At 52.7% G+C, this 22,408-nt stretch overlaps 2 protein-coding genes across 23 annotated transcripts in view; both read left to right on the top strand.

Annotated features, from left to right (window-relative positions):
- C14H2orf92 (chromosome 14 C2orf92 homolog) overlaps positions 1–2,609 on the top strand; it is a 39,549-nt gene extending 36,940 nt beyond the window's left edge. For all 13 annotated transcript variants that reach the window (XR_011526334.1, XR_011526341.1, XR_011526338.1 and 10 more), the window contains 2 exons: positions 550–700; positions 2,174–2,609. Coding sequence is in view for 5 of the 13 variants with exons in the window: in XM_070573534.1 (XP_070429635.1) it covers positions 550–700; positions 2,174–2,306 (284 nt within the window). In the remaining 8 variants the exon portion in view is untranslated. The remainder of the gene's footprint in view (positions 1–549; positions 701–2,173) is intronic.
- A 409-nt stretch (positions 2,610–3,018) lies between these two features.
- Positions 3,019–22,408, top strand: part of ZAP70 (zeta chain of T cell receptor associated protein kinase 70) — a 33,925-nt gene continuing 14,535 nt past the window's right edge. The window contains exons 1-3 of one of the 10 annotated variants that reach the window (XM_070572099.1): positions 3,019–3,138; positions 16,406–16,527; positions 16,766–16,833. The gene's annotated coding sequence lies outside the window, so the exon portion shown is untranslated. Of the gene's footprint in view, positions 3,139–15,978; positions 16,528–16,765; positions 16,834–20,756; positions 20,854–22,408 lie in introns of those variants that run through there. The other 9 variants (XM_070572102.1, XM_070572105.1, XM_070572101.1 and 6 more) reach the window with 9 other exon arrangements.

Raw genomic sequence — 22,408 nt, 5'->3', positions numbered from 1 at the left:
TCTCTGGCATTATGTTTGCCTTCTGTCATGAAATTCTCCCAAACCTACACACATCAGGCAGATCATGTGCCCAGGAGAATTTCCAGAAGCTGGAGGAGCGCAGGTTGGGGGGCTGGGGTGTGGGAGAGAAAAGGTTGTATCAGTGCCTGTGAAAAGCTTTAAACCAAATATTTGACTCCAGTCTTCTTAAAAAGCCATCACAGCAGGACTTTCTGCCACATCTAATGCCCCTGCCTCCTCCCATCTGAACTCTCCCCTCCTCTTCCCTCACCTCCTACAAACCGTGGTTTTTTCAACCTTCTTTTGGCTGCTTTACTGCTCTCCAGCGCATACCCTCAGCATCTCACCTCCACCACCAACCAGCATCTCCTCTCCCCTCTGAATGCTTTCCTAAACGAAGCTGGTTCCTTTCCCAAGAGGTTTTCGGGAGCCAGCAGCTCAGATGCTAAGGTTTTCATTTCTGCTGGAGGCAGAGCTCACAGGCCATCCCTGCAGATCTGTATGGGGTCCTCTCCCTCTGTTTACTCTGCCACGTGTCTTCTCATTTAGGTATTCGAAACGGGAATTTGCCGTGCGCGCAGCTTCTGCGCTTTCTGCAGAGGAACATCGTCATCGCTGCTGTCTCGGTGGCGGGAATCCTCGTGGTCACAGTGGTGGTGCTCCTTGGGCTGACCGCATGCATGAGGAGGAAACAGTGTTTGTGAGTGGCTCTTAGCTCCCACCTTCCTTCCAGGAACTCATAGGTGACTGTACCAACGTTGCCCCAGAGCTTCCTGCTGATCCCGGATTTAGGAGGCAGGCAGGAATCTCGAAGCCTGGCTGTGCATCAACCTTACCCAGCATCCTTCGTAAAAGTATAGGTGACCCGGACTACTGGGTTTTAGGCACTGCTTTGGTGGTTCTCATGCACAGCTGGCTTGGGCCATGCTTGTCTCTAAAGCCCACCACAGATTAGGTCACACCTATTCCCATACTGAGGGCTACTGAAAGAGGAGATGGTACAGCCTCTGGCTGAAAGACTGGAGAACAGGAGTATGGATGTAGAAGAGAAAGGAGGGGTCCAGCTCTGCAGGGGGAGGGATGAGGCTGTGGAGGAGACGAGAGCAGGGCTGGTACTTGGCCTGTTCACCTTGGCATAGCAGCACTGGTTAGAATATTGAAAGATGCTCTACTGGTTGGCGAACAGCCCTTTTGCAGAACCTCCCACCGATGTCCCAGTCTTCCTCATGCCTGCAAATGAGGCCTGGCTCAGCAGTGGCCCTCAGGGGCTCTGCTCCATCAGTGGCCATTTGACTAGTCAGTGCCTGTCTGTACCAGTTGTTAAATATTTTGATTATCCCCTGGTGAGAGGACTCACGCATAGTGACTTTACCCATGAGTAGGCACTTAGAAAGCAAATCGTTCACAAGACTGTGCATTTGCAGTAATTGCGCCTTGAAAGTATGTGCCTTGATCTGCATCCCTTGGGACACACATTCCTGATGAGGAGGAAGAGCAGCTCCCCACGGCCCCTCAGGTCCTGCCCGACATTGTGTTGGGTGCTCGGCTTGTCCGCAGAGAAAGGGGGCTGTGGTGTATGATGAGGGGTGAAGTGTCCGTCCTCTGTCCACCCACCCAACTCTGAGGCTGCAGTATTTAAATTTCCCCACACGTGTGGCATTGCTAGGTGTCCTTTAAAATGCCAAGGCTCCTGGGACTGGTAACACATTCCCAGCCACTACCACCTCACATCTCACTTCTTCCTCTGAGACAGGAATGGGTCTCCTGAAGCCAGGGGGAGCCCCAAAGGGCCAGAGAGAAAAGATTTTAACAGTTCCTGGAAATAAGCTTGACTCACTTCACAATTCTGACTGAGGCTTACCCCATAGGATTCCCCACTTCCCTTCCATGCCTGTTGGAGGTATCAAAAGAAGCGGTCAAGACTGTGGCTCCATCCCACAGAGACGGATCAAAGCTGTGGAGAGCCTGAGTCATGAGAAAGTGGGGGGAAAGGAGTTCCCCGGGGGCTCTGTGCTGCCCAGAAGCAAAATGAATTTCACAACCGCCAGACCTTCCTGGTGGGAAATTAGCAGCCTCAGCCCTCAGAAACATCAGCCTCTAGCGCCACCCAGCGAGCGGACAGTAGGAATTTCTGTACGTTTCGTTGTGCAATATGGTGTCTGTTTTATTTTAGATCCCCTCCGGCCAATATGACATATAATATTTTCATAATGAATGGAAAGAGTTTGTGGCAAAAGTCTCAAGAAAAGAGCCCCACAAAACATGCAGGAAAACAGAAACAGTTGAAGTGCAATTCCTGTGTCTAAGCCAGGTGGTGGGGCCAGCCAAACCACGAGCCAAGCCAGGACTAAAGCTGTGATGCAAGGCGATTCTCCATCCCAACACCACGGAGAGACAACTGGATTTCTGGCTGGGAGGTGTGCTTACAAAATGCCGACCTTCTCCTCTCAGTCTGGAATGGACCGAGAAAAAAATGTGTTACCACAGGATCCTTACAGTGGTATGGCATGAACGACTAGAATAGGAGACTCCGCACATCCGCCCGAAGACAAAACTGACAAACACTGGATTTTTTTTTATTTATTAAAGCATTGATTCATTTATTCAGCCATTCATTGAACGGATATTAATTGAACCCCTAATATGTACACAGTAGCACAATAGGAGGCAACCAAAGTTATCAGAAGCAGGCATGGCCTTCGCTGGCGTCTGAGGAGATGCCGACAGCTGGCTGAAGCTCTTTGGTAATCGATTTACGCCTTTTGTCCCGATTGCTAGAGGGGCTAAGGATAGCCAGAGGGGAAAGGAGGGGTGTGGGAAGGCACACCCGTGTTGCAGGAGCAAGCGGCCCTTGTAGCTCAGACAACACCAGCCCCTACCTTGGAAGGCGGGGTCAGGAGAGAAGGGGCGGTGCTGCCACCGCACGTGCAGCGGCAGTCGCCTCTCGGATCCACAAGCTCCAGGTCCCATCCACGCCTTCCCGCCGCAACTCGAAGGAAACGCGCACCCTCTGGTGGCACCAGAGGGGGGATGCGGATGGGGCGGCGCGGAGAGTCCGGCTCCGCGCACACCCGCGGGCTGGGCGGCCCGCCCCTCGGCCTCGCGGGGGTCTCAGCCCCTCTGGGATGCGGCGGAAAGGTGAGGACAGGAGCCAGATCTGAAGTCCTAGTGAGGCAGTGGTCAAGGGTGTGGCCTAGGCAAAGGGCCACCACCAAGGAGGGGGGGAACTGGCCCAAGGCACGCGTGAGGGGCGTGGCCTGAGGGCCGAAGCACAGGGTCACAGCTGGAAGGGGTTCGGGGTGGGGTGTGTTAGTCGCGGAGGGAAGGGGGTTCTAGGGCGGGGGTGGCCTCAGAAGGGAGGGGACACACTGGGGCGGGAGCTGCGGACACAGGGCGAGACCAGAGCAGAGAAGAACCCAGGGTGGTCCAAGGGCCAGAGGCTTGGCCTAAGGGCCAGAGGCATGGCCTGAGTATAAGGGCGTGGCCTGCGCGCGCCCTCTTGGATACTCCGTCCGCGTGCTTTCGGCTGCTGGTTTGGTGCCGGCGAGGCACTGGTTGGTTTTGCTCAGACACCCACAGTTTTCCCAGCTGCAGACCTCCTGCAGGCAAGGCGCCCGCCCAGGCTCACCTGCCCTCCGGCTGGAGAGGACTCAGGGCTCCCACTAGCTGCTGGTCTCGCTCCTTTCCTAGGTCTCAACAAGTCTCTTGGGTCACCTTGCTGGCTTCAGCCTGAGACCCTTCCTCCGCCTTAATAAACTGCGCTTACTGAGAATCTGCTGTGTAGGTAAACGCCTTTAGGCGTGATTATCCTCTTATTTCCAGTGAGAAGGAAGGCTCAGACAGGTAAGGTCATTTGCTAGAGGTCACAGAGCCAAGAGGTCAGCCTGGGCTCTAACCCAGATCCGGGGGCTGTGCTGTAACCATTGCACAGCCCAGTCCCTGCCACCTCCTGAGTCTCCAGAAGGACCCTTGGGACCTACTGAGAAGGAATGAGTAGGAAAGATTCTGGTCTCCTTTTTTGGCAGATGGAGTGGGTGAAACAGCCCTAGGGAGATAGAGATGGTTCTGAAAAATCCAGGCTGGTGGGTGGCTCAGATCAAGAGCTCCATCTCTAGTTTTCCCTGCTGCATGGTTCTCCTTGTTTGTGCTGCCAAACTAGGGAAGCTCCCCAAACTTTAAGCTATGTAGAATTGGGGGAGGGGGCAAGGCCAGGGTGGGTCTGAGTGGGACGTTTCTCTGCACTCCTCGCCCCCCAGTGAAGAATCAGCCTCATTTTTTCTTGTCTGAATCCTACTGGCCTGGAGAATGGGCCAGCTCCAGAGTGATTGTGACCCTTTAGGTCCAGGTTAATATCCATGGACAAGCCCCACTGGTTTCAGCTCGGGGCAAACACCTTGGACCCTCCAGCCTACATTCCACTTCAGTTCCAAGGGTCTTCCCTTTGAGAAGTGGGATGCTCTGTCCTCTTAAAAAAAAGTGTAGGTGCTGGCCTGGTGGTGCAGTGGTTAAGTTCGCACGTTCTGCTTTGGCAGCCTGGGGTTCACCGGTTTGGATCCCGGGTGTGGACCTTTGCACTGCTTGTCAAGCCATGCTGTGGCAGGCGTCCCACATGTAAAGTGGAGGAAGATGGGGCATGGATGTTAGCTCAGGGCCAGTCTTCCTCAGCAAAAAGAGGAGGATTGGCAGCGGATGTTAGCTCAGGGCTAATCTTCTTCTTCTTCAAAAAAATTTAAAAAAAGAAGTGTAATGCTCTCTTTGCACCTAATCCTTAGAAGCTTTGAGAACTTGGAATTGGGACTAATGGCTGTAGGAAGGGACCCTTCCAAAGACAGCCCTGAGAGATACCTACTCAAGGCAAGTTTGTTGTGGCTTCCTCACACCTGTTCCAAAGGGTCCCTGCCTTCTTCCCCCTCACAGAAGGCATTTCCCAGCTAAAATCTCAGCCTAGTTTTCTGACGTCATTTGGCTGGTGTCCTGGCCATTTCTAAAAATGTTAGTCCACCCTCAATCCCACTTCTGACACCTCTTTAAGACACCTGCTTCATCCCAGGCCTGCCTTGGGCCTCCTCCCCACAGAGAGGCACTGTATATAGCTAGCTGAGCCTCAGGGCACTCTGGGAGACCGCAGCCCCTCTCCCCTCTGTGGGCCTCAGTTTTCTCTGCTACAAGATGGGCAATCTGACATCTGTGAGAGCTTGCATGAGATGCCCCATCACTGGGCAACAATGACCACATCTCTGTGGACCAGGCACGAGGCCCACACTTTACATATGTTATCCAGTTTAAACAGTAAATCATTTCTCCCTTTGCCTTGAGGGACAGAAGATGTTTCTTCAGAAAATAAAAGACTGAATTCAATATAAAGCGGTGCCAACTGCATGTGCCAAGCTTCCTGTGCTTGGGGTTCCTGTCCCCACCTGAAAGCTCCCTTCTTTTTCTGGGTACCCTAACAACATCATCATTGTTAGGGTAATCTGGACTCAGTACATCTTGGGACGTAGCTTCAGAATTCTTTAGAAATTCATTACAGGGCTCCATAGTTACCAGCCACGTTAGGGTCAGGGGCAAGAGTAGAATGGAAATCAAATATAAATTGTTCCAGAGTTTGTCTCCTTTTTTTCCCCCCCACTGTGCACAAAGAAAGTGAAGTGAGGGAGATTTTTAACAGCTGCTCCATCCCTTTTAGAGTTAACACGCCTCTATCTTGGATATTGTCTGAGTAGGTTGAATGGTGGCCGCTCTGTCCATGTCCGAATGCCTAGACCCTGGGAATGTGACCTTCTTTGGAAAAAGGGTCTTTGTAGATGTAATTAAGGGAAGGATCTTGAGATGAAATCATCCTGGGTCACCAGGGTGGGTTCTAAATCCAATGACAAGTGTCTTTATAAGAGACGGAAGAGGAAAAGACACACACGCAGAGAAGACCGAGGCAGAAGTTGGAGTGATGTGGCCACACACCAAGGAAGCCAAGGATTGCTGAGAGCCGCCGGGACCTGGGGGATGCGAGGACGGGTTCTCCCCTGGAGCCTCCAGCTGGACTGCGGCCCTGCTGACGCCTTGCTTTCAGACTTGTGGCCTCCAGGATGTGACAATACATTTCTGAGATTTTAAGCCACGCAGTTTGTGGTGATGTATTACGGCAGGAAACAAATGCGTGTCCCTGTGAACTTGCTCTGATACTTTGAGTCTCGATGGCCTGTAGGATTGGGCTGGGTGGGGGCCACTAGGGGCTGAGGCTGTGAGGAATAGGGGAGTGTGTTTAGGGAACTGAGGGAGGTGCACAGTGGTGGGGCAGACCTGGGCTGAGTGGTGGGCCCCTGTGGTGGCGGCCAGCAGGTTTGCAGCCTCCTGGGGGCAGCTGATGAGGCTGTCTGAGGGCAGTTGTAGCCTGCTGGCCGGCAGTCCCAGGCAGGCAGGGAGCCCTGGAGCCCTGGGTCCGTCTTGTGCTGGCCCAGGCAGCATGCCCCCCCAGTCCCCCAACAGTGTCACTGCTGAGCAGGGAGGGAGGGACCACAGAAGGAGGGGAGGGGAAGGCACTTCCTGAGAGCCTGAGCCTGCCAGGGTTATAAAGCCCCACCTGCCAGGACCAAAGGCTGGACCCACCCAGGCCTAGTGCCCAGGGGGTGGGAGAGCTGGGAGGATAAGGTGGGGAGGGGGAGGGGGTGGAATAAGGTGGAGGGTGAGGAAGGGACATCAGGGATAATGGGGCTGGGGAGGAGGAGGGCTGGGGTGGGGGGAAGGAGAGAAAAATAAAGTGGGGGATGGGGTGGAGGAGGACGAAGGAAGAACTGGATGCGGTAGGGGAGAGAAGAGAAATGCAGCGGGAAGAGAATGGAGGAAGAGGGAAATGGTGCGGTGGGGGGAGGATTGAATGGGGGAGGGATGGAGGTGGAAGAGTTGTGTGGGGACGGGGTGAATGTGGGAGGGGGCTGGGAGCCCTCTCCCTAATCAGCATCAGCAGCATCAATGACAGCTGTGATTTATTGAGCACTGGTCCCTACTCAAGCAAGCATTTTTGGGCCCCTCCCTGCACCAGGCACAGTGCCCTGGTGGTGAACACCTCCCAACTCACCCGCCCTCCCAGGAAGTTGACCTGCCTGGGCCTGCCCTCTGATCTCACCCCTTCATCGAGAGCGGGCATGACCGTTCCCATTTCACGGACGAGGAGACTGAGGCCAGAGAGAGAAAGAGAGCAGGGCCCTGTTACTCCAGATGGGTGGCTGCCCCACAGGTCTCAGGGCAGATGCTCTAAGAGGGGGTAGGTGGTGACTGGGGTGTGGCCAGTCCCACCAGAGATCTGCCTGCCCCAGACCTCATAACCCCAGGCTTTTCTATGAAAAGCTCCCTGTGAAGCTGGGCCCAGCTGCACTCCAATCCTCTTGCCCTGACCTTCTCTGAGCCTCAGTTTTCTCGTCTCGGCAATGGAGGTAGGAATTTACCCCCTTTAGAGGGCTGTTGGGTGGTTCATTCGGCCTACTGTGTGCCAGGCACTGTGCGGGCTGGGTGCTGGGGACACTGTGGGGAGCAGGTAGAGCAGCCTTCCTGACAGCAGATTGCTGGCGTCCTCCTGAGCCTGGAGGAGACGCGACTGCGGGGGCAGGGTATACAGCAGGCACACCGCGAACACTTGATTCTTCCTTGAGCTCCTGACATGTTTCACCCCTGCCCTCGTCCCGACCTCTCCAGACCCCAGACCTAAGAGTCACCCTCCTGTTCACCTCCCAGCCCCACCTCAGACTTCCATTTGAGGAGCGCATCAGGGTCAGCCACCTCCCACCTCTGCCAGCCGTCTCCCCATTGCCTGCGGCCCGTGGGCAGCCTGCTCTGAGCTGCCTTGCATGTCCCTCTTTCTCGTCAAAGAGGTGGCTCCCTTTGTGTTGTTCTTGGGCTAACGGCTTCCACCTTCAGCTCCGCAGGTGGTCCCGCCTGGTTTGTTGAGGGGCAGCACCAGATGGCGCCAGGAATTTCAGGGTTGAGCCCTGTGGAGGCTCTGGGCTCCCAGGAGATCCCAGGCTCTGCCACTTACTAGCTGACATCTCAAGCCTCAGTTTCCTCTTGGCCTCAGTTCCTGTAACTGTTAAATGGGGCTAACCTACTTTGTGTGTCTGTCGTGAGCAGTGAATGCACCTTAGCTGAGCCAGCACACAGAGTGCTCAATATAAATGGAGAAGTCAATCTTTTTAATTTATTTTTTATTGTGGTCATAAGAGCTTATAATGTAGTGAAATTTCAGTTGTATGCTATTATTTGTCATGTACCATATAAGCGTGCCCCTTTACCCTTTGTGCCCACCCTCCATCAGCCTTCCCCTGGTAACCACTAATTTGTTCTCTTTGTCCATAAGTCATATATTCCACATATGAGTGAAATCGTACAGTGTTTGTCTTTCTCTATCTGCTTATTTTGCTTAATATGATGCCCTCAACGTCCATTCTTGTGGTTGTGAATGGGACTATTCCATCTTTTTTTTAGGGCTGAGTAGTATTCCATTGTATACGTATACCACATCTTCTTTATCCATTCATCAGTCAATGGGCACTTGGGTTGCTTCCATGTCTTGGCTATTGTGAATAGTGCTGCAATGAACATAGGGGTGCATAAGTCTCTTTGAACTGTTGATTTCAAGTTCATTGGATAAGTACCCAGTAGTGGGATGGCTGGGTCGTATGGTATTTCTATTTTTAATTTCTTGAGAAATTTCCATATTGTTTTCCACAGTGCCTGCACCAGTTTGCCTTCCCACCAGCAGTGGACGAGGGTTCCCTTTTCTCCACAACCTCTCCCACATTTGTTGTTTTTTGTCTTGGTGATTATAGCCATGCTAACGGGTGTAAGATGATATCTTAGTGTAGTTTTGATTTGCATTTCCATGATGATTAGTGATGTTGAGCATCTTTTCATGTGTCTACTGGCCAGCTGTATGTCTTCTTTGGAAAAATGTCTGTTCATGTCTTCTGCCCACTTTTTGATTGGGCTGTTTGTTTTTTTGCGGTTCATTTGTCTGAGTTCTTTACATATTATGGACATTAACCCCTTATCAGATATAAGATTTGCAAATATTTTCTCCCACTTGGTAGGTTGATTTTTCATTTTGATCTTGGTTTCCGTTGCCGTCCAGAAGCTCTTTAGTCTTATGAAGTCCCACTTGTTTATTTTTTCTTTTGTTTCCCTTGTCTGAGTGGACATGGTATTCGGAAAGATCCTTTTAAGTCTGATGTCAGAGTGTACTGCCTATATTCTCTTCCAGAAGTTTTATGGTTTCAGGCCTTACCTTCAAGTCTTTGGTCCACTTTGAGTCTATTTCTGTGCATGGGAAAAGATAATGATCTACTTTTGTTCTTTTGTGTGTGGCTGTCCAGTTTCCCAGCACCATTTCTTGAGGAGGCTTTCCTTTCCCCATTATATGTTCTTGGCCCCTTTGTCGAAGATTAGCTGTCCATAGATGTGTGGTTTTATTTCTGGGCTTTCAATTCTGTTCCATTGATCTGTGTGTCTGTTCTTGTACCAGTACCATACTGTTTTGATTACTATAGCTTTGGCACCTGAGCTGACAACTGTTGCCAATGTTCTTTTTTTTTCTCTCTGCTTTTTCTCCCCCAATCCTCCTAGTACATAGTCGCATATTTTAGTTGTGGGTCCTTCTAGTTGTGGCATGTGGGATGCTGCCTCAGCATGGCCTGATGAACGGTGCCATGTCCGTGCCCAGGATCCGAACCAGCGAAGCCCTGAGCCGCCGAAGTGGAGTGCACGATCTTAACCACTCAGCCATGGGCCGGCCCTCTGTAATATATTTTGAAGTCAGGGATTGCGATGCCACCAGCATTGTTCTTGTTTCTCAGGATTGCTTTGGCTATTCAGGGTCTTTTGTTGCCCCATAGTAATTTTTAAATTCTTTGTTCTATTTCTGTGAACAATGTCATTGGGATTCTGATTGGGATTGCATTGGATCTGTAGATTGCTTTAGGTGGTATGAACATTTTAGCTATGTTTATTCTTCCAGTCCATGTGCATGGTATCTCTTTCCATTTCTTTGTGTCATTATCGATTTCTTTCAGTAATGTCTTATAGTTTTCTTTGTATAGGTCTTTCACCTCCTTGGTTAAATTTATTTCTAGATATTTTATTCTTTTTGTTGTGATTGTAAATAGGATTGAACTCTTGAGTTCTCTTTCTGTTAGTTCGTTATTAGAGTATAGAAATGCTACTGTCTTTTGTAAGTTGATTTTGCACTCTGCAACTTTGTTGTAGTTGTCAATTATTTCTAATAGTATTCTGATGGAGTCTTTAGGGTTTTCTACATATAAAATCATCTCATCTGCATGCAGCAAGAGTTTCACTTCTTCAGTGCCTATTTGGATTCCTTTTATTTCTTTTTCTTGCCTAATTGCTCTGGCCAAAACCATGAGTACTATGTTGAAGAAGAGCGGCAAGAGTGGGCACCCTTCTCTTGTTCCTGTTCTCAGAGGGATGAGAACATCTTGGCTTTCAGCTTTTCCCCATTGAGTATGATGTTGGCTGTGGGTTTGTCGTATATGGCCTTTATCATGTTGAGGTACTTTCCTTCTATATCCATTTTATTGAGAATTTATGTCATGAATGGACATTGGATCCTGTCAAATGCTTTCTCTGCATCTATAGAAATTATCATGTGGTTTTTCTTCCTCATTTTATTAATGTGGTGTATCACATTGATTGATTTGCAGATGTTGAACCATCCTTGTGTCCCTGATATGAATCCCTCTTGATCATGGTGTATGATCTTTTTGATGTATTGCCGTATTCGGTTTGCGAATATTTTGTTCGGGATTTTTGCATCTATGTTCATCAGCAATATTGGCCCGTAGTTTTCCTTCTTTGTGCTGTCCTTCTCTGGCTTTGGTATCAGGGTGATGTTGATCTCGTAGAATGTGTTAGGAATATTTCCGTCTTCCTCAATTTTTTGGAATGGTTTGAGAAGAATAGGTAATAAATCTTCTTTGAATGTTTGCTAGAATTCTCCAGAGAAGCCATCTGGTCCTGGACTTTTATTTTTGGGGAGGTTTTTGATAACTGTTTCAATCTCTTCACTTGTGATTGGTCTATTCAGATTCTCTATTTCTTCTTGCTTCAGTTTTGGGAGGTTGTAAGAGTCTAAGAATTTACCCATTTCTTCTAGATTTTCCAGTTTGTTGCCATATAGTTTTTCATAATAGTCTCTTATACTCTTTTGTATTTCTGTGGTATCCATTGTAATTTCTCCTCTTTTGTTTCTAATTTTATTTATTTGAGCCTTCTCTCTTTTTTTCTTAGTGAGTCTAGCTAAGAGTTTGTCATTTTTGTTTATCTTCTCAAAGAACCACCTCCTTGTTTCACTGATCCTTTCTACAGTCTTTTTTGTTTCAATTTCATTTATTTCTGCTCTACTTTTTATTATTTCCCTCCTTCTGCTGAATTTGGTCTTTGTTTGTTCTTCTTTTTCTAGTTCTGTTAGGTGTAGTTTAAAATTGTTTATTTGAGCTTTTCCTTATTTGTTAATGTGGGCCTGTATTGCTATAAATTTCCCTCTTAGGACCACTTTTGCTGCATCTCATCTGAGTTGGTATGGTGAGTTTTCCTTCTCATTTGTCTCCAAATATTTTTTGTTTTCTCCTTTTATTTCTTTGACAACCCACTGGCTGTTCAGTAGCGTGTTGTTTAGTCTCCACATTTTCGTTCCTTCCCCTGCTTTTTTCTTGTGGTTGATTTCTAGTTTCACAGCATTATGGTCAGAGAAGATAGCAGATATGATTTCAATCTTAAATTTATTGAGGTTTGCCTTGTTTCCTAATATGTGATCTATCCTTCAGAATGTTCCATGTGCACTTGAGGAGAATGTATACTCTGCTGTTTTTGGATGGAGTGTTCTATGTATGTCTATTAAGTCCACCTGGTCTAGTTTTTCATTTAATTCCACTATCTCCTTGTTGACTTTTTGTCTAGATGATCTATCCATTGATGTAAGTGGGGTGTTGAGGTCCCCTACTATTCTTGTGTTGTGGGTAATATCTCCTTTTAGGTTTGTTAATAGTTGCTTTACGGATAAATCAACCTTAGCTGTTATGATTATTCTGCAAAACTTTGGCCCTCTTTCTGCCTGGCATCCTTTTCCCCTCCTTCCAGCCATGGCCTCTGACTTCTCTTGGGGTTCTTCTCTGTGGTCTCAGTGTGGTGGGGTGGGGCATGTGACCTGGTCCTCAGTCACTCTCACGTCCCTCCACTGGCTTCAGCAACTGGTTGGGGGATCCACATGCGATCCATTCGGCCCAGTGAGCTGTGCTGGGGCTTTTGCTGGGAATACTGAGAGATAGACTCTTGCTCCTCGAGAAGGATTTGAAACTATCTTGGACCACAGGAAGAAAAGTTGTCTGAGAATTAAGACAACAGGTGGAGGAGGTAACAATTCTGGGGCCATCATTTGAGCCCTGAGCAAGTTTTTCCTAAAGCCTATACCTGGAGTTTTCATCCATCCATGCTGTATTTATTGAACAATATTATGTTCCAAGTGCCATTCACATTGCTGGGGATGAAGCCAGGAACGAGACAATCCCATCTCACAGAGGTCACAGTCCTGTCCCAGGGCCTTTGCACTTGCTGTTCCCTCTGCCTGGAATGATCTTCCTCCAACATCTTTATGGCTTCCTCCTGTACCTCCTTCAAGTCTTGCCTCACAGGCTGTACCCTAAGTGAGGCTGGCCCTGATCCCTCTGTTCAAGTCACACACCCACACACCTCTTCTACTGTTTCCTGATTTATTTTATCCTTCCACTTGAAACCACCTGATACACTCCATAGAATTCTTACTTATTTTGTTACTTCTCTATCTCCCTGACTAGAACATCAGCTCCCTGAGGGAAGGGATCTCCATCTATGTTGTTCACAGCAGGTCCACAGCACCTGGAACTGACTCTGGCATAGGGTAGGTGCTCAGTGTTGAATAAATAGGGAGCCCCAAAAGGGATATGTGAAGAGGTGACACTGTCATTGTGGTTTGAATGTTTAAGAAGCCAGCCATTTGATGACCCCTGGGAGAGGGCACAGCATGTGGCTACTGTGGCCAGTCGATTCTCTTCTGACTTAAACCAGTTTGGATTAAACTTATTTTTTGAGGGAAGCGGGGTCACTTTCAACCTTAGGGATTCCAAAGTGCGCTTGGAAGGATGCAGTATTGGAGAGCTGCTTCTGGAGGGTGCAGGGGACCCCGTTGCTGCACCCGGACATGCAGTCACTAGCACATTATAAAAAGCGGGAAAATCCAGAGAAATGATGATGATGATGATGGCAATAATGGGGAATTTGCTTTGAGGTCTGTTTTAGTTTTCATAATAGCCCCACGAGGTAGGTACCATTATCATCCCTATTTCCTAAATGAGGAAACTAAGGCACAGAGAGGTCAAGTAACTTGCGCTGGGTCCCTCAGCTATAAATGGTAGAACCAGAAAAGAACAGCAAGAAGATCAGTCACTGTTGTCTTGTTACCGCCCAAGGTTTGGGGGTGGGGGAGGTCATCTGTCTGCCTGAAGACGTGCCAGTAGTCAAGAGGCAGGGTGGTAGGAGAGGAGGGACTCTTTATTACAGTCTGCCAGCAAGGGGGAAGATGGCCGACTAATGTCGGAGAGAACCATCCTGCAGAACAAAGACTACAGGCCAGTTACATAGGGGGCTGGTCTCTGGGTGGGGGCATCCATCAGATCTCCGGGTGGGGCAGACATCTGGTCTTAGTCCTGATAGTCTTTTGTTTTACTGGATGTGCATTAGAGACCAGAGCAATGCCCTATACCCTTACCTTTCAGTTGTCATTGATGATGGCTATCAGCATACTCTCTGCCTGGGGGTCATCACATTCCTCAGAAACTCAAAAGTTATCAACTTATAGCAGCTGGGAGGGTCCATAAAATCTACAGAGCATGTCTGGGTTAGTTAATCAGAGGTCATCCAAAGTCACAATATGGTTTCTTTTCTACAACATGGCTTCTCTTATGTCAACCTTGTGTTAAGCCGGTATCAATCTGACCACTCAGAGGAAAGGCAGGTGAGCTGCATGGCCGAAGACACCCAGGTGGGAAGGAACTCAGGAGGGGCCGTAGGAGGAGGGGGCTGTGCTCCCTTTGGGATCATTGTGCTGAGGCATGAGCCCTCTCCACTCTCCAGCCCACCTGCCAGAGGTTTCCCCAGCGGTGGCCTGGTGTCCTTGCAACTCTGGAGCCAAATCTGGTCTGCTCAAAAGTCAGGTGAAACTGTCGCAAAGCCCCAACCTGCCCAGTTTGAGGATGGAAGGCTTCCTGGAGGAAGCCGCATTTAATCATTGCCCTGGAGGAGGAGGAAGGGGAGGAGGAGGAGGAGTCAGGCAGTTGAAGAGCTGGGGGAAGAGAGTTCAGGCTGGGACACAGCGTGGGCAAAGCCCCGGAGGAGGCGTGAGAGTGAGCAATCGATTTCTTCCGAGGTTCTTTGCATATCATGAGTGAATGTTTACGCACCCCCACCCCCGAGCGGGCAGCCAGCACCCGGCAACTTTCCCAGCCCACGCTTTCATCCTTTCTCGCTTTCCTCTAGATGTTTGTTCGAAAGACCGTCCACCTCCCTCCCCTTTGGCAGCACACGTGGCCTTATCTGCGGGCCCATCTCACACCAGGCCTGTGGGACCGGAAGGGGGTTGCAGGGCCACTGAGCCAGTGCCTCGCAGAGGCTGAGTCCCCTTCTCAGGCCTGAAGACCCCAGAGACTGGAAGCCCCAAGCGCAGCTGCCCCACCAGTGCCCCACATGCAGCCTGCTCTCCTCCCGGCTCCTGGGCCCCCGGGGAGCTGTTTGCAGTCAGGATTCCTTCCTCCTCTGTCTGCCAGCGCTGGGCTGTGGGGCCAGACTGCCCGCTCCTATTCCCCCTGGACACTGGGTCTGTTGTTTAACCTCTCTGGGCTTCCCTTACCTAAGCTGGAAAGTGGATTAAGTGGGTTAAATGGATTAAATTGTAAACTGTTTACAAATGCTGTCTGGCACGCAGAAGCGCTGCCGTATTATTGCTGTAGACCGTGTGGTTCTGATGCTGTGATTTCTCCTCTCTTCACTCTTCATTCTTCCCTCATTACCCCAAGAAAGGGGTTTCCAGTACGGAAACAGAGTGACTTTTTCTGCATCTTGAGTTTCAGGATGCCTGTGTGGAAAGGAAGGCCTTTTAACAACAACAGTTTTCGGGGAAGTCTATGTAGGAGAAAAGGTCCCCAGCCTGGAGCTTAGAAAAAAGATTTCCTGAGTGGGGAGAGGGGGGTTTAGGGAGCTGGAGGGTAGTAGAGACTGGGGAGGGGGTCCCCAGGAAAAGAGACCTGGGGTGCAGTGTGGCGACGACGCCAGGCGGGTTGGGGAGCTGAACCCACTTCCTCCAGGGTGGCAGGGCCAGAGAGGAAAGGTTCTTCGGGTCTTAGCAGGGGGCTTGGGACAGCCCCACACAGGTCCCTGGGGCCCCACCGGGGGGCCAGCTGCTGAAGAAACCCCCCATGACCCGGAGGGCAGGGGAGAGAGGGTGAGAGAGCCCCCAGAGGCGGGGGTCCCCTGAGGAAGAGATGGGGCAAAGTGGACGCCAAAGACAGGAACTGGCCAGGCCTCAGAGCAGCTCTGCAGGCTGCTGAGGGGCGAATGTGAAGGGCGGTCGCCTGGGGTGCGGGTTGGGTGCCATCATGGGGGTGGGCCCGTGTGAGGGAAGGGAGGAAAGAGCATGAGGAAGAGGCTGTGCCAGAGCAGGAGTGGTGCTCAGCCAGGGGCGGTGGGTGGGGAAGGTCCGAGGGGGCTGAGATGACAATATGACCCATCCCTGTCAGGGTCCTTCTCTGACACCCCCAGGCTGCGCTGGGCTCCCCAGGTGGAGCTCCCGTTATCCCAGCCCTGGTCTCCTTGTCGACTCGGCTGCCTCCTCCTCTAGCCTGTGAACCCTTTGGGAGCAGGGACAGGGCCATCAGTGCTGTCCCGATGTCCGGCCCACAGCAGCTATGGACCTACTTAGCAGATTTGCCCTCTCTCCAGCTTGAACTTGCCTGTGGAATAAATCAATCACTCTTCTGGGCCCTTCAGCCAGGGCCAGGCCCCGGCGCCGGATCGATGCCCCTTGGGAGGCGAAAGTGGGACATTCTAGTTTCCGATGAGGACCGGGGAACCCCCTCCCACAGCCGGTACCCCCTCCCCGCCCCCCATTCCAGCGCACACAGCCCCCACTCTCCAGGTTTGGGGCCACTGCTGCAGTGGTCAGTCCTGCTGGAGCCCTGTCCGCGGCCAGCCGCGGCCAGCCTCGGCCACCACGGGCAGGGTGCTGGGCCGGAAACGCCCTCTGCACCCCCCCAGCACACGGCCCACGATTTTCCTTGAACACAGCACTTTGTAACTTTGACGCAAACTTCAAACGCAGCCCCCTTTCCTGTCTTCGCATCAAGGAAATAGGCTGAGTTTCAGAGAAACCCGCTGCCAAGAGCACAGCAGGCCTTCCGGCCCGGGGCCTGCCCGCCGGCCGCGCTCCGCCGCCGCGTCCAGGTGAGTGGCCGCCACTGGCCTCCTGCCTCTGTCCTGCCACCATGGCCGCCACCAGGGACTCCGGGGCAGCTGGCAGAGGCTGAATACAATCCACCCCGAGGGAGAAACCCTGGCAGGGCCTGACCTCCTTACACCTTGCTGGCGTGTGTGGACGGGTGCTGAGCCGGCAGGGCCTCAGGCCGCGGTTCTGGCTTCAGAGACACCCAAGTTGGTTTCTTGGTCCCAATTCTTCATCTAGAGCCAGCTGTCTGTCGGCGTCGGGGACCAGAGACCTGTTTGGCCCGACATCCATCTATACATCTCCAGGTAAGTCACCCCGGAGAGAGCTGCCCCTGGCTGCCGTCCCCAGGGGTGGCCTGGGTCTGTTGGGGGAGGACAGAGTCAGGAGGCCACTGTGGAGACCAGGAGGGCTGGAGAACTGGGACGGGTGGTCTCCAGCTGGAGAAGGAAGCAGACACAGTTTGTGGCCACGCTGAGCGAAGCAGGTCCCTCTGCAAAGGGTCAGCCAGGCGGTAGTGTCCAGGGGACACAGAGATGCCTGCCCAGTCCCTGGCCTCCTGCTGGGCCTGGTCAGGGCAGAATTGTTGGCTCCAGGAAGCAGGGAAAGCTCCAGAGAAAGCAAATGTGTGCTCTGCCCCTTCCCCCCGCCCCTGGCATCATGAATATGAGGGTGGCTCCGACAGGGCTGTGAACTTGAACAACAAAATGCCGATGATTCCCATGAGGGGGCCCAGGGCAGGCTTGAGCCACTTGTAGGGGAGCTCAGGTTAAAGGGGGACCCAGAGGGGTGAAGGAGCAAACAGCTCAAATCGTGCTCAACCGTTGTGTGTCCTTGGCAAGTTGCTCGGCTTTTCTGAGCCTCAGTTTGCACATCTTGTTAAATGCAGATGCAAATATTGGCACCTAGTCGGTACTTGGCTCCTGACTGTTGGGTGAGTGGTCCGGAAAGGCGTCCCAGGCAAGAAAGAGTCTTGGCAGGAAGGAACAGGGTTCATGTGGGAACAACTCAAGACGAGAGTCATTATTCTCATCTCAGCCAGGGCAGTGTGCACACAGTAGGTGCTTAATATAGCTTTGATGAGAAATTAGGGTCAGGGACTCCCGGGGTGGACAGTGCTGGTGCCGTCTGCGAAGGCCTCCCTGCTGCCGGCGCAGAGCTCCTCTTCCTTCCCTCGCCTGAGCTCGGGCTTCACATGCACAGCCCTAGCAGGACGCGGGGTGTGCGGGCAGACTGGATTCCAGTCCTGGCTCTGCCACCTACTGTGTGTGCTGTGTGACTGGGGGCAGGTCACCCCACCTCTGTGCTTCAGATGCCGAGTCCACGAGTCCTCCACTCCTAGGGTTCTCTTGAGGATCAGGCCAGTGACCATCTCTAGAGTGTCTGGTGCATAGTGGGTGCCACATAAGCTTATCGCTATAATCCTCCTTACCATGACCAGCTCCGGGCGGTCTCGGGCCTGGACTGCATAGCTCCTGGAGACTCTCCTGGGGGCTGCGGCGTGCTGGCCGTGCTGGCCCTCCCTGCCCCACCCCAAAGCATAGGGCTAAGGCAGTGGTTCTCAGCTGGACCCAATTTTGCTTCCCTCCTCCCGGCCCCAGGGACATTTGATAATGTCTGGAGACATATTTGGTTATGACTCAGGATGTTATGGCATCTGGTAGATAGAGGCCAGCAATGCTGTAAATACCCTGCAGTGTACAGGACAGCACTGTGCCGTCCCCACGTCTCTGTCAGGCCCCGTCCTTCCCACTCATCCCACCTTTTCCATCCCCTGAGCCTTTCCCCGTCTCCCTTTTACAGTCCAGAGCCTGATGCCCAGAGAGGGAAAGCTCCTTGCTGAGGTCACACAGCCCCTAGAACTCAGGCAGCAGAGGTGGGGGTGGGGGAGACTGGTCTTGTAGCATTGTTCAGTCAATCAACAGACACTTGAGAGTCTGCTGGATGTGGGGACCTGCCCCTGGCCCCCAACAGCCCAGTGCTCTGGGCCCTGACAGTTGAAGGCTGTTCAGAGTGCAGCGACAGCTGGGTCAGCCCGGGTCTGTGGGGAGTGGGAGCCCCTGGGCAGCCGCTCGGAGCAGCGGCTTCTGCTCTCCTGATGCACATTTGCTGGAGTGGTTAGTGCCAGCTGCTGGGTGAGAGGGACCTGGGTTCCAGTCAGAGTCAGGCAGCCTGCCACTGGCCGTCAGGATTGGAAGCTTGACCTCTCTGAGCCTCAGGTTGTGTAGCTGAGGAATGGGGATGACAGTTCCCATGTAACCGAGTTGAGGTGAGGTTTAGATTGAATGGATGATGCTCATAAGTGGCACTGTAAAGTCTCTGGCACCGAGGCTCTTGTTGTTGTCACCTGTCTGACAAATATGTATTGGGTGGAAGCAGGGGCTACAGGAGAAAACGAGAGCGCCAACGGCTTGCCTTGGGGAGCCCGGCCTGGTCAGAGACAGAGGAGCAAGCAGCCAGCGATCACCGCCGTCAGGGCTGGCATGTGGGAGGACAGGCTCTGGGGGAGCAGAGGAGGTGCCTGACTCGGCCTGGGGCCGGAGGGGCGGGAATCATGGAACCTGCAGTGCAGAGGGCACAACCGAGGGGACCTGCAGCACATGGCCAGGCAAAGGGTGTGCGCACCGTTCTGGGCCGAGGGAACAGCCTGTGCAAAGGCTCCTCTGGGTGGTCTCTCCTCTCCCTCCGTTGGTTAGTGGAGGAAGTCTCTAGGCATCATGCACTCCTCTCTCCTAGGAAGCCCCCACAGCCCCTCACGCCTCCCCAGGCTGCCAGGTCCCACGCACCCTCAGAGGTGTCTCCACCCATCACAGTGGGCTGTATACCTTTTCAGGAACCCAGTACTGATGGCCTGTGCACACCACAGATGTTTATTGGGCACCTACTGTGTGCCTTGCTGGTATAGGCAGGGGAGCAAGACAGGGGTTCCACTCTCATGGTACTTACGTTCTAGAAGGGGACAGAGATCATATGTCAACAAATCGATACACCTATTTTCGGTGGTGAAGAAAAATAAGGCTGGGCCAAGGAAAGAGTGAGAAGGGGAGGCAGTTTTAGAGAGGGAGGTCAGGGAAGGCCTCTTGGAGGAGGCCATTTAGGCGGAGACCTGAATGAAGTGAGGGATATTGGGGGAAGAGTGTCCAGTCAGAAGGAACAGACAGTGCAAAGGCCCTGAGGTTGGACCATGCCTGATTTGTTCAAGTGATCTGAATGAGTAACATAAGGAGCCCTGTGTGGCTGGTTGGAGTGAGTGAGGGCGAGGAGGTGACAGGGCTGATTGTGCAAAGCCTTGGGGGCCGCTGTAAGCCCTGGGCTTTAACCCTGAGTGAGGCGGGAGTCCCAGAGGGCTGCAAGTAGAGAAGGACGTGATAGCATAAGGGCAGCCAGGCCCCGGGCTCCATGCTTGGCAAGCCTTATCTTAGAGAATCCCGCAACCCCCCAGTGTCTGGCACCTCTGCTGGCCCCATTTTCCACAAGGGGTCTAGCGAGCTCGCTCCCTGCCCAGGACCGCACCACCAGTGCTGGCGGATCCATGATTCCATGGCTCAAACCTGCCGCCCTGGTGTCAGGGGGAAGATAAGGAGGGTCTGTCGCCGTCTGGGGCACAACGCTAACTGCTGTCGTTGCGACTTAGAACATCAGCACGGGGCATTTCGTTGGCTGACACGTGCCCGTGCTGCCTCTATTGGTGGGCACAGGGCGCCACCGTGGCCTGTGGACGAAGGAGCACGAATGTGGTTTCAGGGGGACTCGGAGTCTTGGGCAGAGACTGGGGGTCAGTGGGAGGCGGCGCGGGCAGTGGGGGCTGGGCCCCATTTCGGCAGCGCCTTGAGTGGAGATGCCTCCCGGGTCCGGCTGAGGGTGGAATGTGGCGCCTCCAGGTCTGGCTGGTGCCCCCCGCCCCCCCCACCAAGTCCAGTTGGATTGGCTCATTCTCTCTGCAGCCTGACTGCCTCAGTCTCCCCTTCGGGCTCTCATGATGGACATTCAATTGGGACTTTTGACGCTCAGAGTATGTTCTGTGGAACAGTAGTCTTCAAGGCCCTGCTGCGTAGGCGTGGGGATTGAACACCCCTAACAAGGGGCCTTCCATGCAGGCCTTCTCAGAGCCTTTACTATGCTAAGATGTTTGTGAAAATGGACTCAATCACTTGACCCTTTTTCCTCTGAAGTGTGTTTGGGGTATCAGGTCTCTCTGGAACAAATATAATCGAATGCTGCCTTTACCCAGGGAGGACGCCCGAGTGGTGGAATTTCAGGCAGCCAGGTCTGGCCAAGGATCCCAGGTTTCCTGGTCCTCTTCCCAGGGCCTGGGCGGTGAGAACAAGGTTCGTGTCCTCTTGTCCCCGGTGGAGCTGCAAACTCTGGGAAGGCCAGGTTGGGATCTCTGAACTCATCAGGAGCTCACAAGCTCCAGGGGAGCCTGGATGGGGTCACCCAGGCAGGACTGGGGTGGGGGAGTCTCAGGGTGGGAAAGCCACGGAGTCTGCAGGGACACAGCTCAGGAGGGAACATCTGATCTGTCCGCCTGAGTCACGCCAGGGTCACACCAGGAGGCTGCGGACTGGCCAGCTCCTTGGAAAGCTGGTGTCACTGTTGTCATTATTGACAGTGAGACAGGGAAGTACAATAGAGTTGAGGATGCACAGGGGATGCACCTGTCCCCGGGACACCCTGGCCTCGGGCCCAAGGGGGCGAGTCATGGCTCATGGCCCAGAATGGGGCCCCAGGGCCGGCCTCTCCCCACCCCCTCTCTGTGCTAGCACCCCTCTGGCTACCCAGGCTGCACCTGTGGCCACCGCGGGGCGGAGCTTCTCAAACCGTGTTGCCGACAGTTTCCTACCACAGCTTCCTGCCCCGGAGAGCAGCTTTGCTACCCTACCCCTCCCCAGGGTCCCTGGACAAGTCCCCACCTTGCTGCCTTCTCTTGGGTCCTGACACTCTATGGGGAGTGACTATCTGAGGTTGTGAGGCAGGGGTGGCCGGATTTGGGAAGTGGAGAGGAGTGGGGAGGGTGCACCCAGCGGAGGGTACGGCAAGGATAAACCTACGGAAGTGAATTTGAAGGAAGGCGAATGCGCAGCCTGGCTGGAGCAAAAGGAGGGCCGAGGAGTTAGCTGGGTTCAATGAAGTAGGCAGGAGGGAGTCACAGGAGGTTCTTGAGCAAGGGAGGCCTTGGGGAAGAATTGGCTAGAGGCAACTTGCAGACCCTGGAGCTCAGGTCTTGTGGGAAACAGACTGTGGGGTTCAACCAACCACAGGCACCATGTAAGTTAGATCTGGATCTCAGGTTTTATTAATAGAAACAGCTGGTGGAGATCAAAGGAGGTGATGCCAGCACAAATCGACCTCAGGAGACAGATCTGGACTGGACAGGTGGACGTGTCTGTGTAGCCACAGATAGGACAGCCTAGGTAGGGGACAGGGGTTGGGGAAGGAGAGAGCAGAAACCATCAGGGGGAGGAGGCAAGCCCAGGAATTTGTGAAGGACCCAAGAGAGCCATGAGGCCCAAGCAGCAGATGGGGGTCACTGGTGTCCATCCCTCAGGGGACCCAGCATCGAGGAGGGCACTGAGTGCTTGCCTGGTGCCCACCGGGCAGCGGTACCAATGCTCCCGGCAGCTGGAGAGCCGCCTGGTGGGGGAGCAGATTGTGAGGCTGGATGAGAGGGTTGGAGCCCAGGAGGTGGGGCGGGAGTGTGGGCAGCCCTGTTCCCGTCCCAGTTATTATTTTTGGTGCCTGGTGTACCTATGCCTTCGGGCTCTTTTTCTCCCTTTAATTAAAAAAAATAAAGTATAATTTACATACAGTAAAATTCACCCATTTTAGTGAGTTTGTGAGATTTGATGAATGCATATAGCCGAGAAACCACCATCTCAATCA

This window comes from Equus przewalskii, chromosome 14 (assembly GCF_037783145.1).
Source record: "Equus przewalskii isolate Varuska chromosome 14, EquPr2, whole genome shotgun sequence".
Classification (NCBI taxonomy): Eukaryota; Metazoa; Chordata; class Mammalia; order Perissodactyla; family Equidae; genus Equus; species Equus przewalskii.
Note: the sequence above shows the minus strand (reverse complement) of the source record. Positions and strands in the feature narration are given on the sequence as shown.